This window comes from Labrus bergylta, chromosome 5 (genome assembly GCF_963930695.1).
Source record: "Labrus bergylta chromosome 5, fLabBer1.1, whole genome shotgun sequence".
In the NCBI taxonomy this organism is placed as follows: Eukaryota; Metazoa; Chordata; class Actinopteri; order Labriformes; family Labridae; genus Labrus; species Labrus bergylta.
Window position 1 is genome coordinate 790,546 of NC_089199.1, and position 24,940 is coordinate 815,485.

At 40.9% G+C, this 24,940-nt stretch overlaps 1 protein-coding gene across 4 annotated transcripts in view; it reads left to right on the forward strand.

Annotated features, from left to right (window-relative positions):
* Positions 1-24,940, forward strand: part of celsr2 (cadherin, EGF LAG seven-pass G-type receptor 2) — a 64,528-nt gene that overhangs the window by 19,382 nt on the left and 20,206 nt on the right. For all 4 annotated transcript variants that reach the window (XM_065954502.1, XM_065954504.1, XM_020642126.2 and 1 more), the window contains exons 2-7: positions 3,241-3,948; positions 12,218-12,440; positions 16,846-16,961; positions 17,113-17,201; positions 23,966-24,123; positions 24,695-24,858. In XM_065954502.1, the coding sequence (XP_065810574.1) occupies positions 3,241-3,948; positions 12,218-12,440; positions 16,846-16,961; positions 17,113-17,201; positions 23,966-24,123; positions 24,695-24,858 (1,458 nt within the window). The remainder of the gene's footprint in view (positions 1-3,240; positions 3,949-12,217; positions 12,441-16,845; positions 16,962-17,112; positions 17,202-23,965; positions 24,124-24,694; positions 24,859-24,940) is intronic.

Here is a 24,940-nt window from a genome sequence, read left to right on the forward strand (position 1 = left end):
TTTAAGTTATCAACTCGGCCTCTGGGTAATTGTGATGGGCATTTTTCACAACTTTATTTTACGTTGCTTCTCAGGAGACCTTTGTGCTTGTGTCAAACCATATATGTTAGTCAAATGTAAGCAATTTTTCTAAATTGCGATTTCAACTTACAAGCAGTGGCTATCCAGCTTTTAAAAACAAAAACTACGATCACTCAGAAGGCCTTGGACCAGAGGCTGGAAACCACCTCCTCAAAGCATTAATCAAATACTCCCAATAATCATGAGGAGATTAAAAACAATCATCAGTGAATCTGTTCTCTCTTGTCGAGCATAGAGCCTGAACTATGAACTGATCCACCTTTGTCGAGGCTTCCTGTTATGTTTCCCCCTCTTATATTTAAATGTTGTCTGTATACACAGGTGTTGTGTCTGTGTGTGTGTGTGTCTGTGTTTGTGTGTTTACAGTAAAGTGTGAATTAGAGGAGCGAGCCTGCTTGTTTCTCTTCTTTGATTTTCCCCCACTTCCTCTGCTAAGGCCCTGTATTATTACAGTGCTGGAAGCACTTGACTGATAGCAGAGGGATTAAAACTGTGTCAAACATGCTTCTCTGTCTCACTTCCTCTAAGACCCCTCCCCCCTCCTGGCACTTGGTATTTAAACTTGCCTAGTGCCAAAACAGGGATCTGGTAACTTTTGGCAGAGTGTTTTTGAGTGAGTTCGGCTCGCAGGTTCTGCTCTTTGGCCGACATCCAGACATCCAGAACAAAGCATCCCATTGATTGTTTTGGAGGGAGAGGCCAGGCCTTGTTTTTTTGACATATTTGATTAGATTAAGCCTGTTGTGTGTTTGGCCTTAAGGTCTCAGGCAGGAACCTGATGGCCGGGAGATAGACTAAAGGGGAATGGTCACTGTCCTAGACCTTAATCTGAAACTATGTGACTTTTTACAGACAAAGTCATTTTCCACATACAAATAAAGCCAAAAAGACGCGATGCTTTTTACAAACTTTAAATGTAAATGTTTTACTACTTCAGCCTGCTTGGTCCCTAGCTTATGACTCCTCCGACCTCTGGAGAATCATGACATGAAATTCAGTTTTGTTTATATTTTGTAATTCTGTAGTTTCAAACTTTCTCTGTCTGCCTGATTTTGAACAACCTGAGACTAACAGGCTTAAATCCATAGATCTCTTGCTCGTTAGCAACATAAAAAAAACCCATCCCTTTGTGTCCTTTGTGATTGGATATTTTAGGATCCAGCCTGTTGTCATTATAATTTTACTGCTCAGTGAGCAGGAGTCTGACTTCCCCTGTCTGTGACTTCCAGCTGATAGGCAGTTTCCTTTTTTATTGTTAATGTGGTTGCTGTAGAAAAACATGGAACTAACTGAGCTCAGTGAGTGAAGGAGCTACAGAGGATCACCATGTCGAAACAGATACCTTTTTGGCATTATTCACAAGTAGCATCATTTACATTACAAATCCAAAGTGGAGGATAAAGGCCTAACTAACATGGGAATAAATGTATTGTACAGTCAAGAGCTAATAGCAGACAAAGCACTACATGTGTACAGTCAAGGTCAAAAAAACTGAATGTATAGACGATAAAACACCAAACTAACAAGACAAAAGACAAGAGATTTGCTGAGCTGAGAAACGCTGTAAGCGTAGAATTTGAGTCTTGAGGCTTTCCGTACAGCATGTCTAATGAAGGAGCTTCTCTGCTTCCGGACAAAGAAAAGAGAAAGAGAGTCGTGAATACAGGCGTGAAATGGCTGATTAGAAACTTGGAGAGCATTGAAAGAAGAGAGATACACTTGTTCCGTCGGAGTCTTGGCATTCTTCTGTTATCTGTTCTGGCACATGAGAAAGACCCTCCCCTCTCTCATTTGAGCCAAGAATGAATTACTAAACAGTGTGAAAAAAGTGGGATTCATATAAGTGATGATTTTTTGTACTATGGTTTTTTGCAGACATGTCAGTACAGTGTTGTTTTTCTGTTTGCACATGAGGGTCTACTTCAAACAAATACAGCTGTTGCTCAATGTGCCACCATGCCTCTACCTGCATACATCCTGCAGCAGCTGCTCCATGCTGGAGTCAATGTTGACTGTGTGTTTTACAACTACTGTAGTTAATAGAATAAAAGATCAAATTAGCTTAGAAGATGTATACTCCTGTTTTTAAAATATATACAAGTTGCCTTTGTCAGTAAATCCACTTACAAGTTTTTTTCTGTGTCACGAAAGGCTGGTTTATCTTTTAGTCATTTTCCATAGACTTCTGTTGCTCCCTGTGAATTTAAACTAGATGTTTGTTTATTTGGTTTACATCTCTGTATGTGTGTAATAAGAAAACTCAAGCATTGCCTGCCCTCTACTTTAACAGTAACAATCCCAACTCCATGTCCACTTACCAGCTGTTATGAGACCTTTCAACAAAGCCTCCAACTCCATGCCCTGTGTTGTTCTCCAATGTGCGGGTGTTCGTGTGTGAGTCCGCACGGACGCCCACACATCGGAGAACAATTAATTTATTTATTGCGGACTCGCCTGTGGACTCGGCCGCGCGTCTATTTTATTTTTAAATTTATTTATTGCTGTGTCTGATTAAAATGGCTTAAAATAAGCTGTTAAATCAGTAAAGTAGCTGTCATGTTCTGTGTTTTTGTCTGATGTGTAGACGCGGACTCGACTGCGCGTCTCTTTCTCTCTCTCTCTCTCTCTCATCTGCCTGTTTGTAAACTGACCACGCTTCATAATAACATAAAGTGTGTGTTGTATTAAGAAGTTGTGTACAAGAGGTAATCGTGCTTAGGCACGGATAGTCCTGTGTAGTGTGACCGCGGGCCACAGGGCCAGCAGGGGAATGGTGCTGTGGGGGGGGCAATCGTGCTTGGGTACAGCACGGTACGGATGGCCAGTGTGACTGCGCCCTTAGAGGATTGACTCTTATCCATGATTCTTCAAGCTAACATATTAGAAGTCCTGTGGTTGAAATCTGACGACTACTGCGCTTTTAACTGTTTCCAAGATAAACAGATGATAAACCTGTGTTGAAACAACCTCCTCGAGCTCCTCCAGCAAACGTTTTCAACCCAATCATCCCCAATGGTTGGCCATTGGGGATGATTGGTGATTGGTGATCACGGTGATTGATGATGATTCATTTCGGGACACAGGCCACTTCTGAACAATTCCAAATTATAAATGAAAACATCCATAAGTCTTACATTTGTGTCTCCTTTACTTTTTTAGATGGTGTGCACTCGGTGTCGGCTCAGTGCCTCCTCCAGGTCACCATCATCACCGATGAGATGCTGTCCAACAGTATCACACTGAGGCTGGCCAACACCTCCCAGGAGCACTTCCTCTCCCTGCTGCTCGCCCAGTTTCTGGACGGAGTGGCCCGCGTCCTCTCCGCCGCTCCTGAGGATGTTGTCATCTTTAACATCCAAGACGACACTGACGTCAGCGCTCGCATCCTCAACGTGAGCCTGTCTGTGGCTGTGCCTGTGTTGGGGGAGGCTCAGCAGCGGGTCGGAGTTCTGGACCACAGTGGGGACCAGCCTGGAAAAGGTGTGGAAAGTGGAGGGGGGGAGTTCTTTGGATCAGAAGAACTCCAGGAGCGGCTGTATCTGAACCGAAGCCTCCTTGCTAAGATCTCCTCCCAGGAAGTTCTTCCCTTCGACGACAACATCTGCCTCCGAGAGCCGTGTGAGAACTACATGAAGTGTGTGTCCGTGCTGAAGTTCGACAGCCTGGCACCGTTTGTTGCATCAGATACCATCCTTTTCAGACCTATCCACCCAATCGCCGGGCTGCGTTGTCGGTGTCCGGCTGGCTTCACGGGAGACTACTGCGAGACGGAGATCGACCTCTGCTACTCGAAACCCTGCGGAGCCCACGGTGTGTGTCGCAGCAGAGAGGGAGGCTTCACCTGCGAGTGCTTTGAGGACTACACAGGTGAGAAGCTCAATTTCATTGACTTTTTACAGTGTTGTTTATTTTCAAGTCTCAAATCATGGCTTTGCCTCCCTTCACCTACCTCAATTACTGTTGAATTTTACATGAGGCAGTTTACTAACACAACAATGACAGATTTACAACTCAAAATTGGCTGTATTCATTAAAAAAGAAATCTTGATTTCATGAAGAACTGTACAAAAGACAGACTTCTAACTTTTTCGAGAAAACATCGAATTTGCCACCTGACATGTAAACTCTCATGCACTATAACATATAAAATATAAACATATATTCTAAAGTTGGCCTAATTGTTATATCCAGCTCATTTTAAAACCAAACAACGTAGAAGGATCTTTAATAAGCCAGTTCTTGCATTACTAGCGATAATCATATTGGGGAAAAAAAAAGATAACATACAGCTTTTTGTTCAAATTTTAGTTTCAGAATAAACTTTAACAAGCTTTTAGTTTTGAATATAAAATTATTGGAGTGTATATTCAAGAAAGACCAGGACGGAGCTGCTAATGTAGCTGCCATAGGTTAAGCTAGTTAGCTGGATATGCTAGTAGTAGAGCAAGTAGCACGCCATTAAATCCATTCCTTACAGTTATTCTGTTATGATTTTGGTTTTAATAAGGTCCCAAAGATTCTCCAAACTCTTTAGATTTCACAGTGTCAATAAATATTAAAGCTCCCTGCACACTGATTTTGTACATGGAGCCACGTTAGCCTACTGTTTGCAAGCTATGACTTCAAAATCACTGTTAGGCAGGGGGTTGAGCAGGCTGTCCCACAGGATTTCACACTGAATAGTTTCCTGTCTTCAAATGTAGTGCCACTACAGGGTCAAAGGGCAAAATTTATGCCAAGCTGTAAATGTTAATTTATTTTCTTTCACAGTGGTCTCATGGGGGCTTTAATGTCCACATCTGTCCCATTCACTCCCCTCTTCAGCTCTTTATTGAACCTGGCTCTTTATGGAGGTAGACTGTCCGGTGTACTGATGGCCGTGTCTGCAGACAAAGGCTGAGTGATGAGTTATTGATTTAGTTATCCCTGTTGCAGTCAGCAAAAGACAAGGAGAGCAGCCAAAATATGGACCTGTAAACAGGCGTTAAGCATTTCTGATAGAAGTTTTCTTTGAATGTTAAAAGTATAGTGTCACTTTACACTGCATGCAGCATCATATTAGTCTGTTTGTTCTTTGGTTCATTTTGAAGGAAAAACTTGAGTGTTCTGTTTTTAAGTCTATAGCGTTGGTTTTAGCATCCTGCTAGAAAATTAAAATGATCGATTTTGATCCAAAAAATAACTGTCCACACTGTCACAGCTCACTGTGACACACTGTCACACTGTCCACGCTCAATTTGGCTGCATTTTTTTGATCAGGAACCATTTCTCTTTGTGAGTCCTGCTACCGTTTATAACCTGCATACCTACATAGTTATTCACACCTACACAAATAACTCCATCCTGTTCTGTAGGAGGAACAGCCAGCAAACATGAAGAAAGATGATATAACAAGCATCATATGTCTCCTCACTCACTTCTATTTAAAGGCTGGAGATTTTCGGAGAAATCATTTCTTTGTGTTAAATGTTTTGCGATGAAGAAAAAAAGAGGCAGTGTTTCTTAACAGAGTAGTAATGCTGAGTTAAATAAGGGAAAGAAATCATAAATTATGGACGGCTACAGATGGAGAGTGTCCCCTGGCTGTAACATGCCCGGTAGTCAAAATATTTCTAAGATAACAAAAAAAAATATCAGAAAGCCAGCGGTATGTTATGAAGAGGACAGAGTTTGAAAGGAGAATGAAGGAATAATTTATGACTGTGTGCAGCAGAATTGCAGAACTTATTTTTCAGTCTTTGCTCCAAAAATTATTCACATCCTCAAAGGGTTAAAGACGGTATGCTCACTCTCTTTATGGTTAAGGGGCAAAGGGAAAGTTGAAAAAGAGTCTAAAGAGGAAGGGAATATAATATGCTAATTTATACACTATGAATATTTAGGTAGTTTCCCCATCTCTTTATTTTTGGTGGGTTAAATGGGTCAAACCCTGACTTTTTAATGTGAGTTAAAGATTCATCTCATCTTTGAAGCACCATGCTGGTTGATTTATTATTTGCTGTTTTGGAAAGTAAATAAATGTATTTACTGAAATACTGCACTTATCTTTGCTTTATTGTAGTAAATTGTATCAAACAACTGTAAATGATATACTTTTAATCCATGTTTAAAAAGAAATGATTGGACTGTTTACTCATAATTATATCACAGATTAAGTTTCTAGAAAATGTAACGATTTAAATTGTTTGCCTTTAATAATAGAATTAATAGAATATTCATCGTCATAATTCATATAATTAACCTGCTTCAAAGTGTGAGTAGTTCGTTGAGTTATCTTGTCATGTAAAAGCAGCAACACGTAATTAATGCCTTCAAGTGAAAGTGAAGCATATTGTTGTAAAATTGGGGATTCTGCATAATTTGAACTTTTCAATCAGTTTATACACACATGATAATCATAGGGTCAGGGAAGCTTTCAAACATGAGCTCAAAGTCCACTTCATAGATATTTGAAGGTACTTTAGTTTAACTTCTAGTTACTTACAACAGATCATCACATAAGGTCAGAAGTAAAAGAAAGTTTGTCAGTTGAGATGACAAAATGTTTTTTTTTATATCAAACATAAAGAGACACACTTATAGGACTATAGATGTGTAATAAAATGTTGAAGATGATTCAGTTAAAGTAAAGTCACAAGTTATTCATGCTTTGTACAGCCTAAAATAGTGTTGACATATGCCATCTTGTGTTATTGTTTGATATGATGCTTTAATCATTTTGGTACTGAAGTGTAGTTATTATGTGCAGCTCCCATTTGATGCCAAAAGAAAGGTCTGCTGTTAAAAAAATGCAAATACCCACATTGTTTGCTTTGCACTCTCAGTGATGGAATCATTTCCATTCTTACCTGTCAAACATTAAAAGGCTTTTTCCATCTATTTGCCGCTGTTTATAAAGCCTGAAATAGTGTCGCTATTTAAACGTGTGGGCTCCGTCAACCCGAGTCCAGGTTGAGTGGCACTTACATATTCCTCTGCACAGCAGTGGGTGTCAGGGCCGAACCTGCAGGTGCTTTTAAAGTGAAGCGGCAGAATGAGTGAGTGGGTGAAGTGGGCGTATTTTCATTTGCAGGCAGCAGAAAGAACAGTCGACTGCATTTATCCCCATCAGAGTGAGGTGTTAGAGCCAGGTGGGGCTGATAGATCCAGTGTGCAGGAGTCGAGAGAGAGAGAGAGAGAGAGAGAGAGAGAGAGAGAGAGAGAGAGAGAGAGAGAGAGAGAGAGAGAGAGAGAGAGAGAGAGAGAGAGATTTATGTAAGATATTTGAATCATGCTGTCTGATCAAACAAGGACGTTAGGGTTTATTCTATATATTTTTGTTTGACTTCAGCGAGAGTTGCTGCACGCTGGCATGGCGTCTGTATGTGAGTGTGTTTGAGTGTGTGTGAGTGCTAAATTGCTCGCTCTATGGGATTTTGGCAGAGAGTGAAGTGCTGAATGTCTGCTCTGATGTGTGTAAATAAGTTGGATGGAGAATCTGTGGTTCGTGTTACTGGTGCGTGGATGTGTATGCATTGGTATTTGTGTGGCAGTGTGTGTAACTTCTGGACTGTAGGCGTTGGCAGATGGCAGCACGAAATCAAATGAAAAAAAAAATCTAGCAGCCATCGTCTTTGCCGTTCTTGAAAAAATGGATGGAGTGAACGCTCCTGTTTGTCTGAGTCACTGTGAACATGCTGAACAAACAGGTTGTCACTTCTCACACATGTTTCTCTTAAAACACACAGCAAGGATCAAACACGCTCTGAGAAGGAGTAAATGAAAATCACCCTGCATGTGTTTGTGATGATCGTTTGTCTGCTAACTGCTGACCTCTGTCTGTCCGTGATCACAGTCTCATTTTATACATCTCGTTTTTCATTTCATAATCAAACACATTTTTGATGATCAAATGTGTAGACAGCACTTGAAACAAAAAACGGATGAGCGTTCACACTCTGATTTTTTTTTTTTTCATACCAGCCAAGCACTCAAAGCCACTACAATTAGCTTTAGCTGGGTGCCATCAATGAAATCCTCGAACAGAACGAAGGACACTTTTAAAATGAGAGTATTTTCACTTTGTTGTTGTGCTCAGATTATCCAACCCAACTTTTGTATCCTGGAAGTGGGCGGCCTGGGTTCAAGTCCACATGCCATTCCCCACTCTCTCTCCCTGGTTTCTCTTAAAGGAATAGGAGCCCAAATATAAATCTTACAACAAGTGGAGGAGGAACTTTCATTGTGCATATATTTTAGGGAACCCTGTGGACAAAGTGATACTTCTAATCGTTTTGCTTCTTGTCTAATTACATGAGCACTCTTCTCTGAAGAAAATGATTGTCCTATACCTTCTTTCCGCTGTGGAACACAACACTCACTGTGACATTCTTGTGCCCGCCTTATAGAAATGTAAACAAAGGCTGTTTGGGCAGGGTGATGTTAAGATCCTTATGTGACATCAACCTTGTGTCAGCATTGATGGGCATTAAAAAGTGATTTACAGAAATGTTCAGTAATGTTCTTGATGGATTTGTTTTCAATTTCTAACAATCAGATGTGTGTGTGTGTGTGTGTGTGTGTGTGTGTGTGTGTGTGTGTGTGTGTGTGTGTGTGTGTGTGTGTGTGTGTGTGTGTGTGTGTGTGTGTGTGTGTGTGTGTGTGTGTGTGTGTGTGTGTCTTGGGGCTCTGTATGGCCCGTAATGTGATGAGAAGAATACAGATACAGCTCAAGGTCATGTGTTCACAGTGTACGGCTGGATGTAGACAATCTATAATGTGATAAGAAGATTTAATCACAGATACAGCTCAAGGTCCTGTATCCATACATTTATTGATTACTGCATCTTTTACTCTTCTACATATTCCTGAGGGGATGAGTCTCTGTTCATCTGAATCTTAGCTTCTCTCAGCTTGTTGTCTTTGGGTTTTCCTGATGGGATTCTCCCTCTCGATGCAGCTCACCTGTTACCTAGCAGCACAGACACACCTGTTGAGGAAACAGCATGCACACAGTTTCTTCAGAGTAGTGCACTCTTAAATTAAACAGTGGTTTTGGTTGGTAAGTGGTTAGAAGAATAAAAGTTGGCATGGATTTTAGTGTATATGTGTCACGTTAAGTTTATCAGGCTTATTGGGAACATTTTCTATGAACTTAAAACATTTCTTATGTAAAGGCAGAGGCGTTCTCTTCATTTATAATCTATACAATATGACTTGTTTTGAAACTGGCAGTAGCCTTTAATCCAGTTTTACAATTTGGTCGTGGCAAAGTCACACCTTGTGTTTTCTTTGAATGTAATTATAAGCAGTACGACTAACCTATAGATCCATTTTTAAATACTGTCTGCCAGGTTGAGATTTAAAATTATTTTCCCACGAACTGAGACAGGAAATGAGTTTCATCCTGTCTAAATAAAAACCAAGAACTCTGAGGTATCTGTGCAATTTGCTGCTTTAATGGTTCATGCTGGCAGCAAACACAGGGTGTGGGCACCAGGATGAACTTACACAGGACTGTAAATAGAGCAGAGGAGACGTGTTTGAATTATTGATCATGATATTCTGTCAAATAGTGACTGTGAGCCCATCCCCGCCATGCTGTGCTGCTCACCTGGCAGCATGGAGCTGCTGTTCAGAAGCGTATATGCTGGAGACGCCCCACAGGGAGGACGTGAACACTCAAAAGCATTTCATCACAACTAAACCGAGGCAGAAGTGTGTACATTTGTGCCAACATGTGCTGTTATTTATGTCAATTCAACAGTGAAGAACATCTCGGTGTCATGAGAGGGAAGTTTAGCTCTGTGCTGATGTACTGTTTGACCCGTGTGAGTGCTTAAAGAAACACAAGTGTTTTATTGCCAACAGCAAGCTGCTGAATTAATAACGAGACAGAAAGGCTTTGACTTCCAGTCGGCTGGCCAGCAGTGGCTGTTTGTCACCAGGAAGCTTCAGTAAGAACATGACAGCAAATTGTTTTGGCCTGATAGGGTGGCTATCTCACTTTATTAGAGTGGCAGAGTGTCGCATCACAGGTTTTTATACCACTTTAGATCAAGACACGGTGATAAAGTTGTCAAGGATTCCCTTATGGTTCAAAGATACGTGTCCTACAGATCAACGCATCTTTTGAAAGCATGCATTAAATAAGCTTTTAAAAAAACAAGTCTAAAAACATTATTTCATTTAAAGGCTTTATATGTGATTTTTCACATTTAAATGTCTTAAAATTTACCTTTTATTTTGATTTTGTATTATGATGATTAATTTATGTTTTGTAAGGAACCCCTTGAAAATGAGATGATGCATCTCAAAGGGCTATCCTTGAAATAAATTACAAATTACAAATTACAAATGTAGAAATCAAGTATATCCTCTGAAAATAACTCTGTGAGTCATGACTGTCTACAATGGGTGTAACACCTGAGTCCCACTGTCTGTGATGTTTTCAGAGTTTTCAGAGTCCTATCTTCAGTTTGTTTACATCGCATGGACGGCCGGCTGACTCCTCCCCTCACGTATAAAAGTTGTTTAATTGAGGGACTAGAGAAAAGAAGAATAACATACTGTACTCACTGCTTAACTGTGTTTCTAGATCACGCTCATTTCAGGTAAATTTACATGCAGTGTGAAGATATAAGCATAATAAAGATAGCTAGCATTAGCATGCTAACACAACAATGCAGCGCAAGTTGTTTTGGTTTCATGCTGGTGCTCAAGGGCTGCTGGATCAAAAAATCACATATAAAGCCTTTAAGCCTTAAATGAGAAAAGTTTTCTGGCTTAATAACCTGAATTCAATTCTGCAATGCTAAATGATTTTTTAGCAAAAGTTTCTACCTTTATGTTTGCAACCTCATGGAAGGAGTTCTTTTTTTTTTATTTAAAACTCAAGCTAAACAGCTGAATGTGGGCCCACAACCTGGCAACCCATTCTCTCCATCATTACAGTATAACAGCAAGCTAACAATATGAACTTGAAAGCATAATTTCTTAATATTCAGTACAAGTCTTTAAAATGTTGTCTTTATTTTTCCTGCACTGCAGCTGAGTTTGTTTTCTCTCTCTGTGAATTCAAAAATGTAAATTTTCATTATCACCAACTTAACCGTCTAACCAGCGTCGCTTAGATTGACTTTGACTGAACATATGTTCTGAGCAGCGGGGATAAGACAATAAACAGAAAGCTCTCAGTGGTTCGTGAATGGAGCGATGAATAGTCAGCGCAGAGAAAAGGCCTGTGGGTCAGTGGGTAAAGACATTAAATATGTGTGTGTGTGTGTCAGTGTTACAGTAGAGCTGTAGTACGAAAAGGAAGTCTTCCACTCCGCTGAATGAGGAGCTTTGACACAGATTCCTGCTCACGCATGGGAGCTTGTAGTCTCGCCTGAGCAACTGCTGGAGCGTCCCGTCCTGAGCATCCAGAGAAACGGCACATGTGAACCTGACCAGGGAGGACGACAAGGATGTGGACAACTGACCTCTTCCAATCCCTACAGTTCAGCTTAGTGGGATCCATCTGTGCAAAAAAACCCATTTCTTTTTATCAGTGATTTAACTGTCTGTTATTTTCTGTAAGTTTCACTAAATGATATTTTAGTTTTTCCTTTTTAAAGTTAAGCATCAAAAATGTTTCTGATCTGATTGACATGAAGGACTCAACCTTTTGTCTTGTGTTTAATCTGTGTCATTTTTTAAAATGAACTCATCGGATGTCTTTTAGGAGGAGTGAGGACATCTTACAGTCGTCTCTGACACACGACAGAAAGCAGAAACTGCCGACATTTCATTTGACTGCTTCAGAGTATGACCTTGTTTCACTGCTAAGTGACTGCTCGGAGATATCAGGTTATGATGATGAATGAACTCTCCAGAGGGAGGATGTGGAGTCATGCTGGGTTTTAATACAGAGGACAGACAAATAATAAAAACTGCAGAATTGGTCTAAGGGGGTTTATAATTATGAGTCTTTAATGCACTTTCAACACCCTCATCATTTATTTTTCATTCTCACACCTCCATATTGTCCCACAGCTGCAGTGACAGAGCATGTGCTGTGCCCCTGAGGTGGAAGATGCACAGGGATGTCTGAGCTTATGCTGCTTGTCACAAACAATATTCATCTTCATTACTGTCCTCTTCTCTGTGTCTCTAGGGGAGCGCTGCGAGCTGTCCTCCCGCTCTGGCCGCTGCGCTCCAGGAGTCTGCAGGAACGGCGGCTCCTGTGTCAACCTGCTGGTCGGAGGATTTAAATGCGAGTGTCCACAGGGCGGCTACGAGAAACCTTACTGCGAGATGACCACGCGCAACTTCCCTCCGCATTCTTTCCTGACCTTCAAGGGCCTCCGGCAGCGCTTCCACTTCACCCTCTCTCTCATGTAAGCACCTCCTGTTCCACAGCTGCAGTATGCTTCACCTGTGCTGCTCTGTCACCTTTCAGTGATTCACTCTGCATCCACCTCCACACTATACTCCTCCATGCTCGCTCTTCAGCTCTCTCCTCACCGAAATGTACCCCCCCACCCCCCCATCTCACATTTATGTAACCATAATGGTGTTTAATAGCCATAATGGAATCTCTGACAAATGGCCATATTCTGTAGAGCCACTCAGATTTTTGGTTCCTGCTCCATAAACATAGAACCTGGCACTGAAACATGCTGCCTATCAGAGGCGTGAATCCTTTCCTGAAATTGGACAGAAGGTGAGCTGAAGGAGCTGCGCTTTTTGGAGAAGGGACTTGCATAAGACGAGGAAGTAAATCCTGCAGCAAAGAGAGAGTCTGATCTTATTACAGCCAGTGTCAGTGATCGCTGTGAGCTCTGAGATCAACACAGCCATCATCCCCGAGGTGAAGCCAGAGAGACGCTGTGTTTGGATGAAAGTTGTTATCGTGTTTAGGAAGTTCTAGTCATTACTTAATATTTAACTTCCCCCATTTATGTTTCAAGTTCGTGCTTAGCATCGTCATATGTTTATGTCTCACTTCCGACTATTTTCAGGTTGAACTTTCTCTGACATGAGAGATGCTAACAGAGCTGTCATTGCTAACACTAGCACTCCCTTTCAGAGATGGAGGTGCTATTTTTTGCCATAATTAGTATTCTGTAATAAAAAAAGGGAAAGATTAAAGCCCAGGGTTCCTTTCTTTCCCACAAAAAGAAAAGGCAACCTGAAAACGCCTCATCTAAATTTTATTACATTGGTTTTAAAAGCAGACAGTTTTCCTTTTTGCAAAGGTCTTATTTTTGCTTTTATTTTCCCTTTAGGCAGTGCCTCTTAACATAGTCCTGTTTCTTGACATTATTTTGAAGGTATATTTCTACAATTTAGTGTTTTCTATTTTTCTTTCAACCTTCCAACTTGTGTCAGGATCAGATGTTATGACTCAGTTGTTGAAGGTTTTGGAATTTGAAGCTAAAGCACATATTGTGTGAAAACAAGCAGATGAGCTGTAAACACTGAACACATGCAAAGACAGCAGGACTCCCGATCTGATGAAATGTAATCGACGATAAAAGCAGTCCGTTCTGTTTGATATATGTCACAACAAGTGACAAAAAGTATCAGCTCTCGGCTGCTATCACAGGGAATATGTACGGCCTTTTTGCTTCACTTATTGTGATTCTTGTCACCTGAGACGGGCTTGGCAGACGTTTATACTCTCAATGGCTGCCGGTGAAAAAAAAAATCCCCCTTGGGAGCTTCATGGACACGGCCCTTCTTTAAGCCAGGCTCAGATGACATTGTTTTTTGATGCAGAACTGCTCAAACCAGTTTTGAAAGTGGTCTACATTTCACTGGCAGGTCACAGAAGCTGTGAAGTAGCTGCTGTGTAAAAGGTGCCGGTACTGAGAGCTCCAGGCAGGTGAGGTCAACAAGTGTCTCTGTTACCTGAGCCTGCAGCGATCAGGTTTTCCCAGAACGAGCTTCTGTTATGATGAACGACTCAGGATGTGGATCTTGTTCACTCAGTGTGTGACGGCTAATTTTAGGTCTCGTTCTTTTATTGACCGCTGCAATTTAGGCCGAGATTCAGAAAAAAGTAGTTTGTGATTTTAACTTTCTCCATTGTGGCAATTTGAATTGTCTGTGCCTGAGGTTGAAGAAAAGAAAAGGCTTTAAAGATAATCCACATGTGTGTTAATATATATGGTGGAGAAAAGTGAGGGGACCCCCATAATAACTGGAGTTTCTGCTCTGGTAACCAGGTTTTATTTTACCAAACACCATGAAAATCTACATATACTCTGTTGAGAGGTTCTACTGAAAAACAAAAATTTCAATTTCAATGTTTTCTTAAGAATAATCAAATCAATTATAATTTACTATTTGACAGCTTTGATTTATTGTACCAAATATCATGGTAACCCATGTATCATGTGTTGAGACCTTTAACTGAAACAAAGATTATTTCATGGTACTTTTATTGATACGTCATCTGGGTTTATCTTATGAAGTTCACTTTGTCTGTTCCATCTTTAACCTGAGATATTTCAGTCTGTAAGAAAAGTGGTGAATCATCCGTCCTCCACTGCCATCCCTGGAGCTTAAAAATAAACTTAAACGTTTTAACATGAAAATATGATGCTCCTCCATCTGCAGATATATATTTCATCTAAGTACATATTGTAGCACAGATTTCTGAATCTATATTCCGCTCTTACAGGCTGTGAAATCAATAGTGGTTCTTTTATTTTTCCTCCCTGCTGTACACATCGTATGATTTGCAGCATGTTAGCATTGCGTGACATGGTTCCCTATACATAAGGGCAGACTGGTTGTTATTTTTACTGATGGGTGCCTAATGTGAATGCCCGTTGAGTCAGTATTTAGCTCTGGCTGATTACTCTCATAGTTCAGAAGGGCTCAGGGGGCTGATGTGAAGAGGCCTTTTAAATCGATCCATCAGAGACTGAGGAGTAATAGACTCAGAGTCTCTGGATTGATATTCGGGTCGGCGTTGTGTATTTTTTACAGCATATATAGAAGCCCCTCATTTGTCTGTGATCTGTCTCTGCTCGTACTATCAGCAGGAGCATCGGCATCCTCTTTCCTCTGAGGTCGTGATTAATGTGTTGTTTTTTTCAGTAAGCAGGTCAGCGGTGCCGTACCCTCTGGCTTCTTTCCAGCTGAAGAATACTGCACAAACAGCATCATTTACAGAAGACCCTCAAACCATTAGGACTGGGGGGAGGGGGTTGGGCTAACTGCTCATGTTGTCTGTTAGCACGTTGAGATTTTTGGCTGTATGAGTGACATCCTTTTTTTTCTACAAAAAAAAGTAAACCCCATTATTTTAGGCTCTATATCAAAGAAGGAGACTTTACCAACTGGGTGGTTTACTGTGTTTCAGAGCCATCTTTTTAAAATAGTAATTCAGTTTTGCTTTCTAGGAAAATCTAGCAGCACGATGGTGGATTTAATGACTGGAAAATACAGCTGCTAGTAACTCTAATATGCTCCTCAGTTGGCTCCTCAGTTGGCAGATGTGTACCGAGTCTTATAGTCGGGTCCCCAGTGGGATGGATAATGAATAAAATCAGAATCTTGTCCTTTTTTTTTCTCGTTGTAACACACTTTCACAGCGACCCATTTCCACAGATACAGATTTACGAGCACGGTCCACAGCTGACAGGTGAAGTGTGATATTTTTTTAAAACCACATACTTTGATACTAGATGCAGAGTGAGGCAGTCTGGTCCCAGAGTCTGAACCATGTGAGCAGATTTATTGAAATATGCATTGATATATGCGTGGATCATGCTACACGTTGTACCTGGGCGATCTGGTTTCACCATCAAGATGCAAACAGAAATCTGAAACTAAGGCTGTGGTTACAGAATTTGCAGCTGTCGTTTTTTTTCCCTCCTTGGTGAGAAATATATATTGAAGCTGTCTTCCTGTGTGCTTCCTCCTTTCTTAATGTTTCCCCCCACCCTGCTGCTTTGACATTGTCCTAGTTTTCCAGCCCTTGTTTAATGTGACTGATATCTATTCATGTGTAGATTCTCTATTCCTTTACTCTACTGCCTCTGACTCGGCCTTGTGTTCAATATTAACCTTATCTGCTCACTGGTCTTTGTTAATCATCAGCATTGTTAAATCCTGAGCTCACTTTAGGAACTGTATGAAAAACACATCGTTCCGTATTTTTGTGTGGGGGAGTGTGAAAAGGAAACAAGGTGAATGTGCTCTGGATCATTTTAAATGGGTCAAACCGAAGGACCACTGCCCTCTTTCTTTTCTTTTTATGTGTTTTCTCTGTTAATGGGGCTTATACCAGCATGGCTGAAAGCACATGTTTTTTGTACGCATCTGCCATGCCAGTATCTTTATGTATAAAGACCAGGGTTATACCTGAATATTAAATAACCTTGTTAATGCTCCAGTACGTTTAACACAAAATGCTCTTGAATTGTTTCTAGTGAGGGCATATATATAAAAAACAGCTTAAATATAAACTGTAAAAATAATCACGAGAAAGTGACACTTCAATTCAACTTTAGATGTGAGGATTTTCAAAACCAGTGTATGTTTGATTTGGTTAAAATAAATAAGAGTGCCCTGGTTCATCATAATTTAGTAATATGTGATCCTGTGCAGCCGTGTGGCTGACCGTTTCATTTGTGGATTAATATTAGGTTTTAACTACATGAATTAACTGTTAATAAATTATTTGTTTAAAGTAAACACGCACATTATGTATACATCAAATCTCTAGCATTATATTTGATTTTTTTTGTTGAATACATGGATGAATATTGTGTTTTTTTTACACAGGTTTGCTACAAAGGAGCCAAACGGTTTGTTGCTCTACAACGGGCGCTTCAATGAGAAACATGACTTCATCGCCATGGAGATCATCAATGAGCAGATACAGCTCACCTTTTCTGCAGGTACACTGGTTATTGGTTAATTCATATTGTTGTGATTTATTGAAAAAAAGTGTTTTTTCCTTTTTTCAAATAACTGGGGGGTTTTTTCAGTACATTTTATTTTTCTCACAAGTGTGTTGCAGGTTTTTTTGACCTCTTTGACTCTTTCCAGGTGAAACAAAAACTACAGTTTCCCCGTACATCCTCGGGGGGGTCAGTGATGGACAGTGGCATGCCGTGGAGGTCCACTACTACAACAAGGTATGAGTGATTATGAATATACAAAAGATCTACTTGTTACTTTCCTTAGAAATGACGACGACCAACACGTGAAAATGTCTTGGCTAATGTCTCAGCGTGGAGCTTGCAAACCAAAAAGAGTGTTTTCAGAAACATCTGTCTGTCAGGACTCTGAAAATGTTATTTTAAGAAATATTTTGACATTGAGGTAAAATACATCCATACATTTGCAAATAGTTAAATAAGATCTACACAGCTCAATTTATGGATGACGTTAGCTTACCAGCTAGCTTAGCTTAGTCTAAAGATGTAATCCACCTACGAGCAACAATAAAACTGATTGATTTACACATTCAATCATTTGTTAAGTAAGTGTTGAGGAATATAACGATTTGAGATTGGGTTTTAAAGTGAGTCATTTGGTGATGGCTGCTGGTGTGACTGATCCAGGGTAACACATATTTCTGCTTCGTATGCTATGCTAAGCTAACTAGCTGCTGTTAATAGCTGTATCTTTTAAATATTTATTTTTGTGCTTATTGTGCCTTTAATGGAGAGATAGGACAGTGGATAGAGTCAGAAATCAGGGAGAGAGAGAGAGGGAATAACATGCAGGAAAGGAGCCACAGGCTGGATTCGAACCCGAGCCGCCCGCTTGGACTATAGCCTCCATACATGGGGTGCACACTCTAACCACTGAGCCAATAGCTGTATCTTTTGAGTAGAGAAATGGATGTGATTTCATTTATTTGAAAAAGGTTCAGCGTGCTGAATCTTCTCTACATAATGATCGTGTTCTTTTAATTACTCTACAATAGCTGACATACTTCTGGTGAAACTGTCTGCTGCTGCGCCTCTCGTCAGGTTTGACAGCACAATACCCGACATGGTGTCTGAAGATATTCAGAGAGAAATCAGGTCGTTGGTTTGATCCCCTGCAGACGACTGACAGTGTAGTTCTTATTGAAGTAAACGCTGATAAGTGATCAGTTGCAGCTGACTTGTTTTCTCTTTGGCTCCATAACTTTATAAATGTAGAGGTTGAAGGATAGTATGTAGACTGAAAACTCTGAGCTGTGTAAGTTTGTTGTAGTCAGAACACAGAATCACTGCTGACAGGCCAATGACTGGGAGGAGAGCCAACATGTCAACGAGACGCTGACAGAGACTCAGACTAGAGAGGAGGAGGAGGAGGAGGAGAGTGAACATGTTCTGTTTCTCCAGACTGGACTAAACATGTTTTGGCTAATACATTTCTCTAAAAGAACATAACAGCTCAATCAGTGTAGAGACGTATGGATCTGTTGTCTCTGCTCTCTCAGTATTTTCCCACCCATGACCAACACACAGGATGTCACATTTTAGGCTATTCAGGAAGTCACTTTGCATCATAAAGATGTTGCCAGGCAACACCCCCGCTGCTCACATTTTCTATTGAGAGTCTATGATAACATGGCTGTATCAGATTTTAGGCAGAGAAACTCGTCGACTGTTGGATGAAAAGTGGTCGCCTCTTTGCCAGAAAGACATTAAAGTCCCATTAATCACTTTGGTTAAAAACCAAAGATCAAACAACTTCCTGAGTGTTTATAGTTTAACTGACTTGACGTTTTATTATGTAAGTGCAGTGAGTATTTGGAAATGACATGACCCGGCTCACATGAGATTTACATTAACAGCACGAGCTGTAGATCCGATTTTTTGTGTGAGACATGTAGATATGTGATGGACGCTTCTTCATATTTCTATTAACAATCATATGGTGCCCTTTCATGCATAGGCCTGAAACACCCTCTACTTTACTTTTGTTTTTATTTTCTTATTTGGTGGCATGTACAATCATTTGTGAAGTAGATTTAATTAATTAATGATCCATTAAAGATTAACTTGCCACATGAGTTCAGAGAAACTTGATAATTTCTTCATGTTGGCCAAAATGAAATTCATTATATCTATTAAACATGATATATGAATTTGGTATGAAGTGGAACCAGTGTACTTATCCCTCATTATATTGAATATATTCCGTATGTTAAGCATTAAACATCCCAGAGATATCCAGGGTTTCTCCTCACAGCTGAACTAATCCTCCTCTCATCCTCCACATCCTGAAGTAGAAACATGGCTCTTCCTACTGGAGACATCCTATGGTGGCCTACTCTGACCCGTCCCTGTCCACAGGGTGTGGGGTAGGGTGAGCCAGGGAGGAGGGGGGAACATTTTAGATTGAAATGTGGCTTTCAGGATGGTGGGGGACTGTGGAGAATGGCAATGACCGCTGCCTTTGTGCAGGGCTCTGCTTCCTTTGGGACCATGGGCAGTGAATGATGCGGCCCCGGGGAAGGTGCCCCTCTTTCACTGTTCTCCCGCATGACAGAAAAGCGAGGCAGGAGAGGAGCGAAAAAAGGGTAAAGAAAAGCTGAGAGACGTATTGACTCCGGCTTTGAACGGGGATGCTGCGCTTCAGGCCGACCCCTCTTGTTGCTATGGTTTTTTCACTCAATCTTAAATCCCATATTTGTGTTTTTTGCCGCCATGCTCCTCCTGAGAAAACCCCTGTCGCCCTCTGTGACAGAGAACTCATATTCCCATAATCCCCTGTAGCGGTGAGTGAGAGCAGTGTTTAATGTGGTCCTGAGCAAATATGTGTGTTCCAGTCAGCGCTGACAGGACAGGGTTTTGTTTGTCAGAAAGACATCCTGACAGACGGTCATTATTGGAGAGTCAACAGGCGTGACTGATGACAGCAGAGGTCAGTGAAGGGAGCGTCCAATCTGGAGCGCTGCCTGTTTCAGCGCTTTCACAAACCGTGGAAAACAGCATGTCAGATGATTTCACCTTTGGCAATTCACACCACATGTTTGCTTGTTTCATCATCAACAAATTTGTAACAGGTTGGCCTCAAGGAGCATCAGCTGAGAAGTAAAAAACCTTTTTAGTGTTTGTTCCTCTCTACTTAACATTTCAGTGCTCAACAGAGTTTCACAGTCAAAAAAAATAAATGACAGGACTTCTTGTGGGAAAAGTGCTGGACAACAGGGCCCGCTGGGCCTCAAAGTAACATCAGTCACCTGAACTGCCGAGGAGGAAGCTTGCATAGTTGCCACGGCCACCGAAATGATAACTTTGAAACCATGAGCATTTCCACATCCTGTAATTACTCAATCTGGTCACTAGGATGAGAAGAAATGTTCTGTTGCAAGTGCATTCTGCATTTTAATACACAATTCCTGCTGAGCCAAACATCAATAGCGCACTTATTATATATGTTTTAATAAATAAGGCTTTGTAAGAAACGTTATGTCCAAAACATACATGGAACCAGGGTGATATATCCAATTTTTGGAAGATTTGCTGATTTTTCATCATTCAAAATTATGACTTATTTTCTGAAATTTACTCAATTATTTTCTGATTGGTTGGCATAAAATGTAGTACAGACATTCACTTGTAAATCCCATAGACTTTATACACACTGACTTAAGCTCACCTCAAAACCAGCTATTCGTTTGATTGCCATTAAACATTGTACAGACATTTATCTTGTCCCCCACATAAATAATTAATGATTGTTATGTTGATCTCCTACTTTTCAATGTAGCATAAGCAATGGTCAACACTTCCTGGTCTATTTTTTGGTTTAGATTTGAATACGGGCTACGCTGTTGTCACTGCCATCAGTCTCAGCAATACATTGCAAAGTGGTAATTAGCAAATGTTAGCATGCTAACATGCTGCACAAAAACTGTTAGCATGGTAAACCTGCATGATGTTAGCATTGTCATTGTGAACATGTTAGCATTCTTAACTAGTGTTTAGCTTAAAGAACAGCTGTGCATACATCCTAACAGAGCAGTATGGCTGTAGCCACTCACTACAAACTTCTTTATCTGATTCTTTGATGGGGTTTTTTAGGGGATCACATGCACTGTGATTTTTTTTCAATAGATCACACTGTGCTGCTTTTATGTTACAGAAAGTCATGGGCAAGTTTCCCTTCTGATAAAAGATAAAGTTTATTAACCCCTTCTGTCCTACATCACAAAACAATGCCCAGTGCAGTAAACTGACATGTCTGCTCCCAGGGTCCGAAATTAACACCCGCCAAGCGCCAAATGCGGGTAGATTTTCCTTTTGCGAGTACTTTTCAGAGGGCTATCCGCCACAGTGCGGGTGAATGTTTTATCAAAAAGTCATAGAAACTATGCTATAAGTATTCATTGCGTTTGATGTAGCCTACCTGCAGCTAATTTTCCCTGCTCGTCTCTCTGTTGTCATGACTGTCTGTGAGCATCGCGGGGCACGCTGAGACACACCAACATACACTGCAGCGCAAAAGCACGCACGCACACACACACTGGAGCGCCAGCCACCCACGCGCACCTGTTTACTTCTAGTGCTGAAGCACGAGAACACTGCGGTCGACTTTTCTCCGTTTACTCTCTCCGTGTCTGCAGTTAACTTAGCGATAGCATTGTAATAAGTCTGTGAACATCTCCACACAGACTTTGTGAAACAGCACTGCGTTACATACACTTTAGATATCCTAACAGATGCTAAATGCACGTTCCACTTTTCTCTTCCATCACGTGCAGCAGGAGCAGTCAGAGATAAACACACGTCCAATAACGAACAGGCTGATTATATTAAGTGTCTAATATTGACAAAGCTAAATCAAGAGAAAACTTGATTAATATTTTTTTTTCTCTGATGGATTTTTGTTTTTAGTCTGTAATGTTTGGGGGTGGGGGGGGGGGGGTTGGAACTACTGCCTACAAATAATACATTAAGAGAAAAATAAAGGCCAGCAAATATATATTTTTTTAAATTTCTCAATTTCCTGATCAGATGACATCGAATCGATCAAGTCTGTGACTTAAATGTATTATTGATTAAACAAAACATAATGCCTTCTCAATTAAATGTAGTGCAACAGATGTGTACAGGACACAAAAACAAAATTTGTTATTTTGGCCGGTAAAAAAATATGTTTGTCCGGTGAATTTTTTCATCCACCTGCCACCTTGGGTTAGGGTTAGGGTTAGGGTTAGTCCGGTGAGTAAAAAAGTTAATTTCGGACCCTGTCTGCTCCCCAAAAATACTGATTACTTATCTATTCTAATTAGTTTAAAGTTTCTTCTCTCATCTCATTCATATCACTAACACTTAGCACACACAGTGATCACAAGACACAGAGCGAGCTCAGGAATTTAACTCACTGCAGCCTCTCAGTTACAGAGTCGTATTATTAAAGGCTCACAGAGATTGAATCTAATCTACTCAAGGAAAAGAGTCATGTGAGAGAAATTAAATTGTGGCGCTGCCTTGAGGCTAAAATTATATCTGCCATTTATGTATTCCATGCTGAAGTCTGTTTTTTTGTCTCTATGGATTTCCTATGATAGAGCTGCTAAATATGTTGCACCAGCCAGTGAAATCTACAGCTGGGTGGTGTTTTCCAAGCGTATAAAGAAAGGGATCAGACAGCAGAGACAAAGTTTCTTAACAACAGAGCAATCAAGAAATGATCATTCCAGTGTGTTGTGCAATCAGGGGCCAGATAGTTAAACCCCACGGAAGACTAAAAATGGAGGCAATAAAGGTTTCTGTTGCTGCTGTTTTCAAGCCTGTTGTTATCTGATCTCTGCTCATGAGATGAGCTAATTCCTGCTAAATCCAGTCTGAGCAGCTGACAGCTCAGCAGCCCGTCATCACCTGCAGGTTGGCTGTGTGTGAGGGTGGTCGCTGCTCCACTCTCAGCCCGCGACATCAGCTTGAACCCACACTTAAGGTTAACATGAGCTCTGCGTGACCTTAGAGGCTGCAGTAGGTTTGTAAAGAGGTCGTGACCTTTTATTGACAGGATCATCATTCTCCCCCCCGCAGACCCCTCCTCCTTTTGTTGCTCCCCCCATTGATTTCTCCGACAATGAAGAAGGTTCTTTGTTAACAGGGGTGATGTCCTGCCGAGAGCAAGCTCTTTTTCTGTGTGTGTGTGTGTGTGTGTGTGTGTGTGTGTGTGTGTGTGTGTGTGTGTGTGTGTGTGTGTGTGTGTGTGTGTGTGTGTGTGTGTGTGTGTGTGTGTGTGTGTGTGTGTGTGTGTGTGTGTGTGTGTGTGTGTGTGCGCATGCGTGTGTGTGTGCTAGCCAGCCGCTGCCTTTAGGTACAGCTGTTATGATATGAATTATTGAAATAGTCAACCAGATGATCTAAGGATGAACGGGAGCTGAACTGTGTGCGATGCAAAAGAACATTTATGTTTTTTGTTGTTTCCACATTTCAGACTTTTCATCCAGCTCATAAAGCTACGCTCAGCTTAGCACTGCCTGAGACTACCAGGAGTTTCTGTGCTCCTTTATGCACTAATCCTTCAATAAATGATGCAGATGAAGGAGTTATTTGAATAACAAACCTGTTTCTGAGTTCTATTAATAGAGTGTGTGAAACCAAAATACATTGTTATCTTAAAAATAGCAGCAGGCAGTACTGCTCCATGATCCTTCATTCTCAAAAAACAAATCTCAAATGAATATGAAAAGATAAGACATGTTATACATGTTCTCTTATCTTTATATTTTTAATAAGCTTATTTTGCTGGTTCTGCTTTTCCTTATTCAAATGCATTAACTCAAATCCTTCTGCACACTGCTGAAAGAACAGAACAGGAAACAAACATTCAATCCGTAGATCCTCACTTAGAAGCAAAAAAAAAAGTTCAACCAAATGTTAGAAAGCTCTTTATTAAATGATCTTCATATTCATGAGTTTGAACTCTCACTCCACAGCCGATCCTGAACCAGGCCGGCCTGCCGCAGGGCCCCTCTGACCAGAAAGTGGTGGTAGTGACGGTGGATAACTGCGACACCTCCGTGGCCCTCAGGTTTGGTCACATGATCGGAAACTACACCTGCTCTGCTCAGGGCAGCCAATCAGGATCAAAGAAGTAAGTTCAAATGAAATAGATCATCAGAATTTTGAGTTCTTTAATTCAAATATAGAAGATACATCTATTTTTTGCTGCATTGTATCATGTATTGAGACTCTTGTCTCGAGCGGTAGGCCCGGATTCGCTTCCACCCGTGGCCCCTTTCCGCATGTCATTCTCCACTCTCTCTCCCTGGTTTCTGACTCTATCCACTGTCCTCTCTCTGCATTAAAGGCACGAAAAGCCCAAAATAAATCTTTAAAAAAAAAAAAGAAAACCTTGAGTCCTTTCCTTACATCTCCCCTCATTACTCCTCTATTTACTCCATTGATTGAATTGATTATTTTCTTTGTAGTTGGCTCGTTAAGAGAAAGAGTAAAGAAATGAAGATCCACATCTCCAGGGTGTTGGCAAAGCTGGTTTTTTTTTTTTTCATCTCCAGGGATATAAACACAAAAAATACAACTGCCTAAGTCTCTCAGAGATTAATATTTAATGTTCCACCCTCCACCCCCTCCATTAGTGTTTATGATGTAAAGGCAGAGCAAAGCTGCAGCTACACAAATGTTCATGGCTTCTTGTTTTTCAGATCACTGGACCTGACAGGCCCGCTGCTCCTCGGAGGCGTCCCCAAACTCCCAGAGGACTTTCCTGTTCTCAACCAGCAGTTTGTGGGCTGCATGAAGAACCTGCGGATCGACAGCCATCACGTAGACATGGCCAGCTTTATCGCTAACAACGGCACTCTACCAGGTACACACACCGCCATTTGACCTTCGGTTCATTCTTCACTTCATTCATTAAACCTGTGGGAGTCAAACTGTTTTTTTATTGT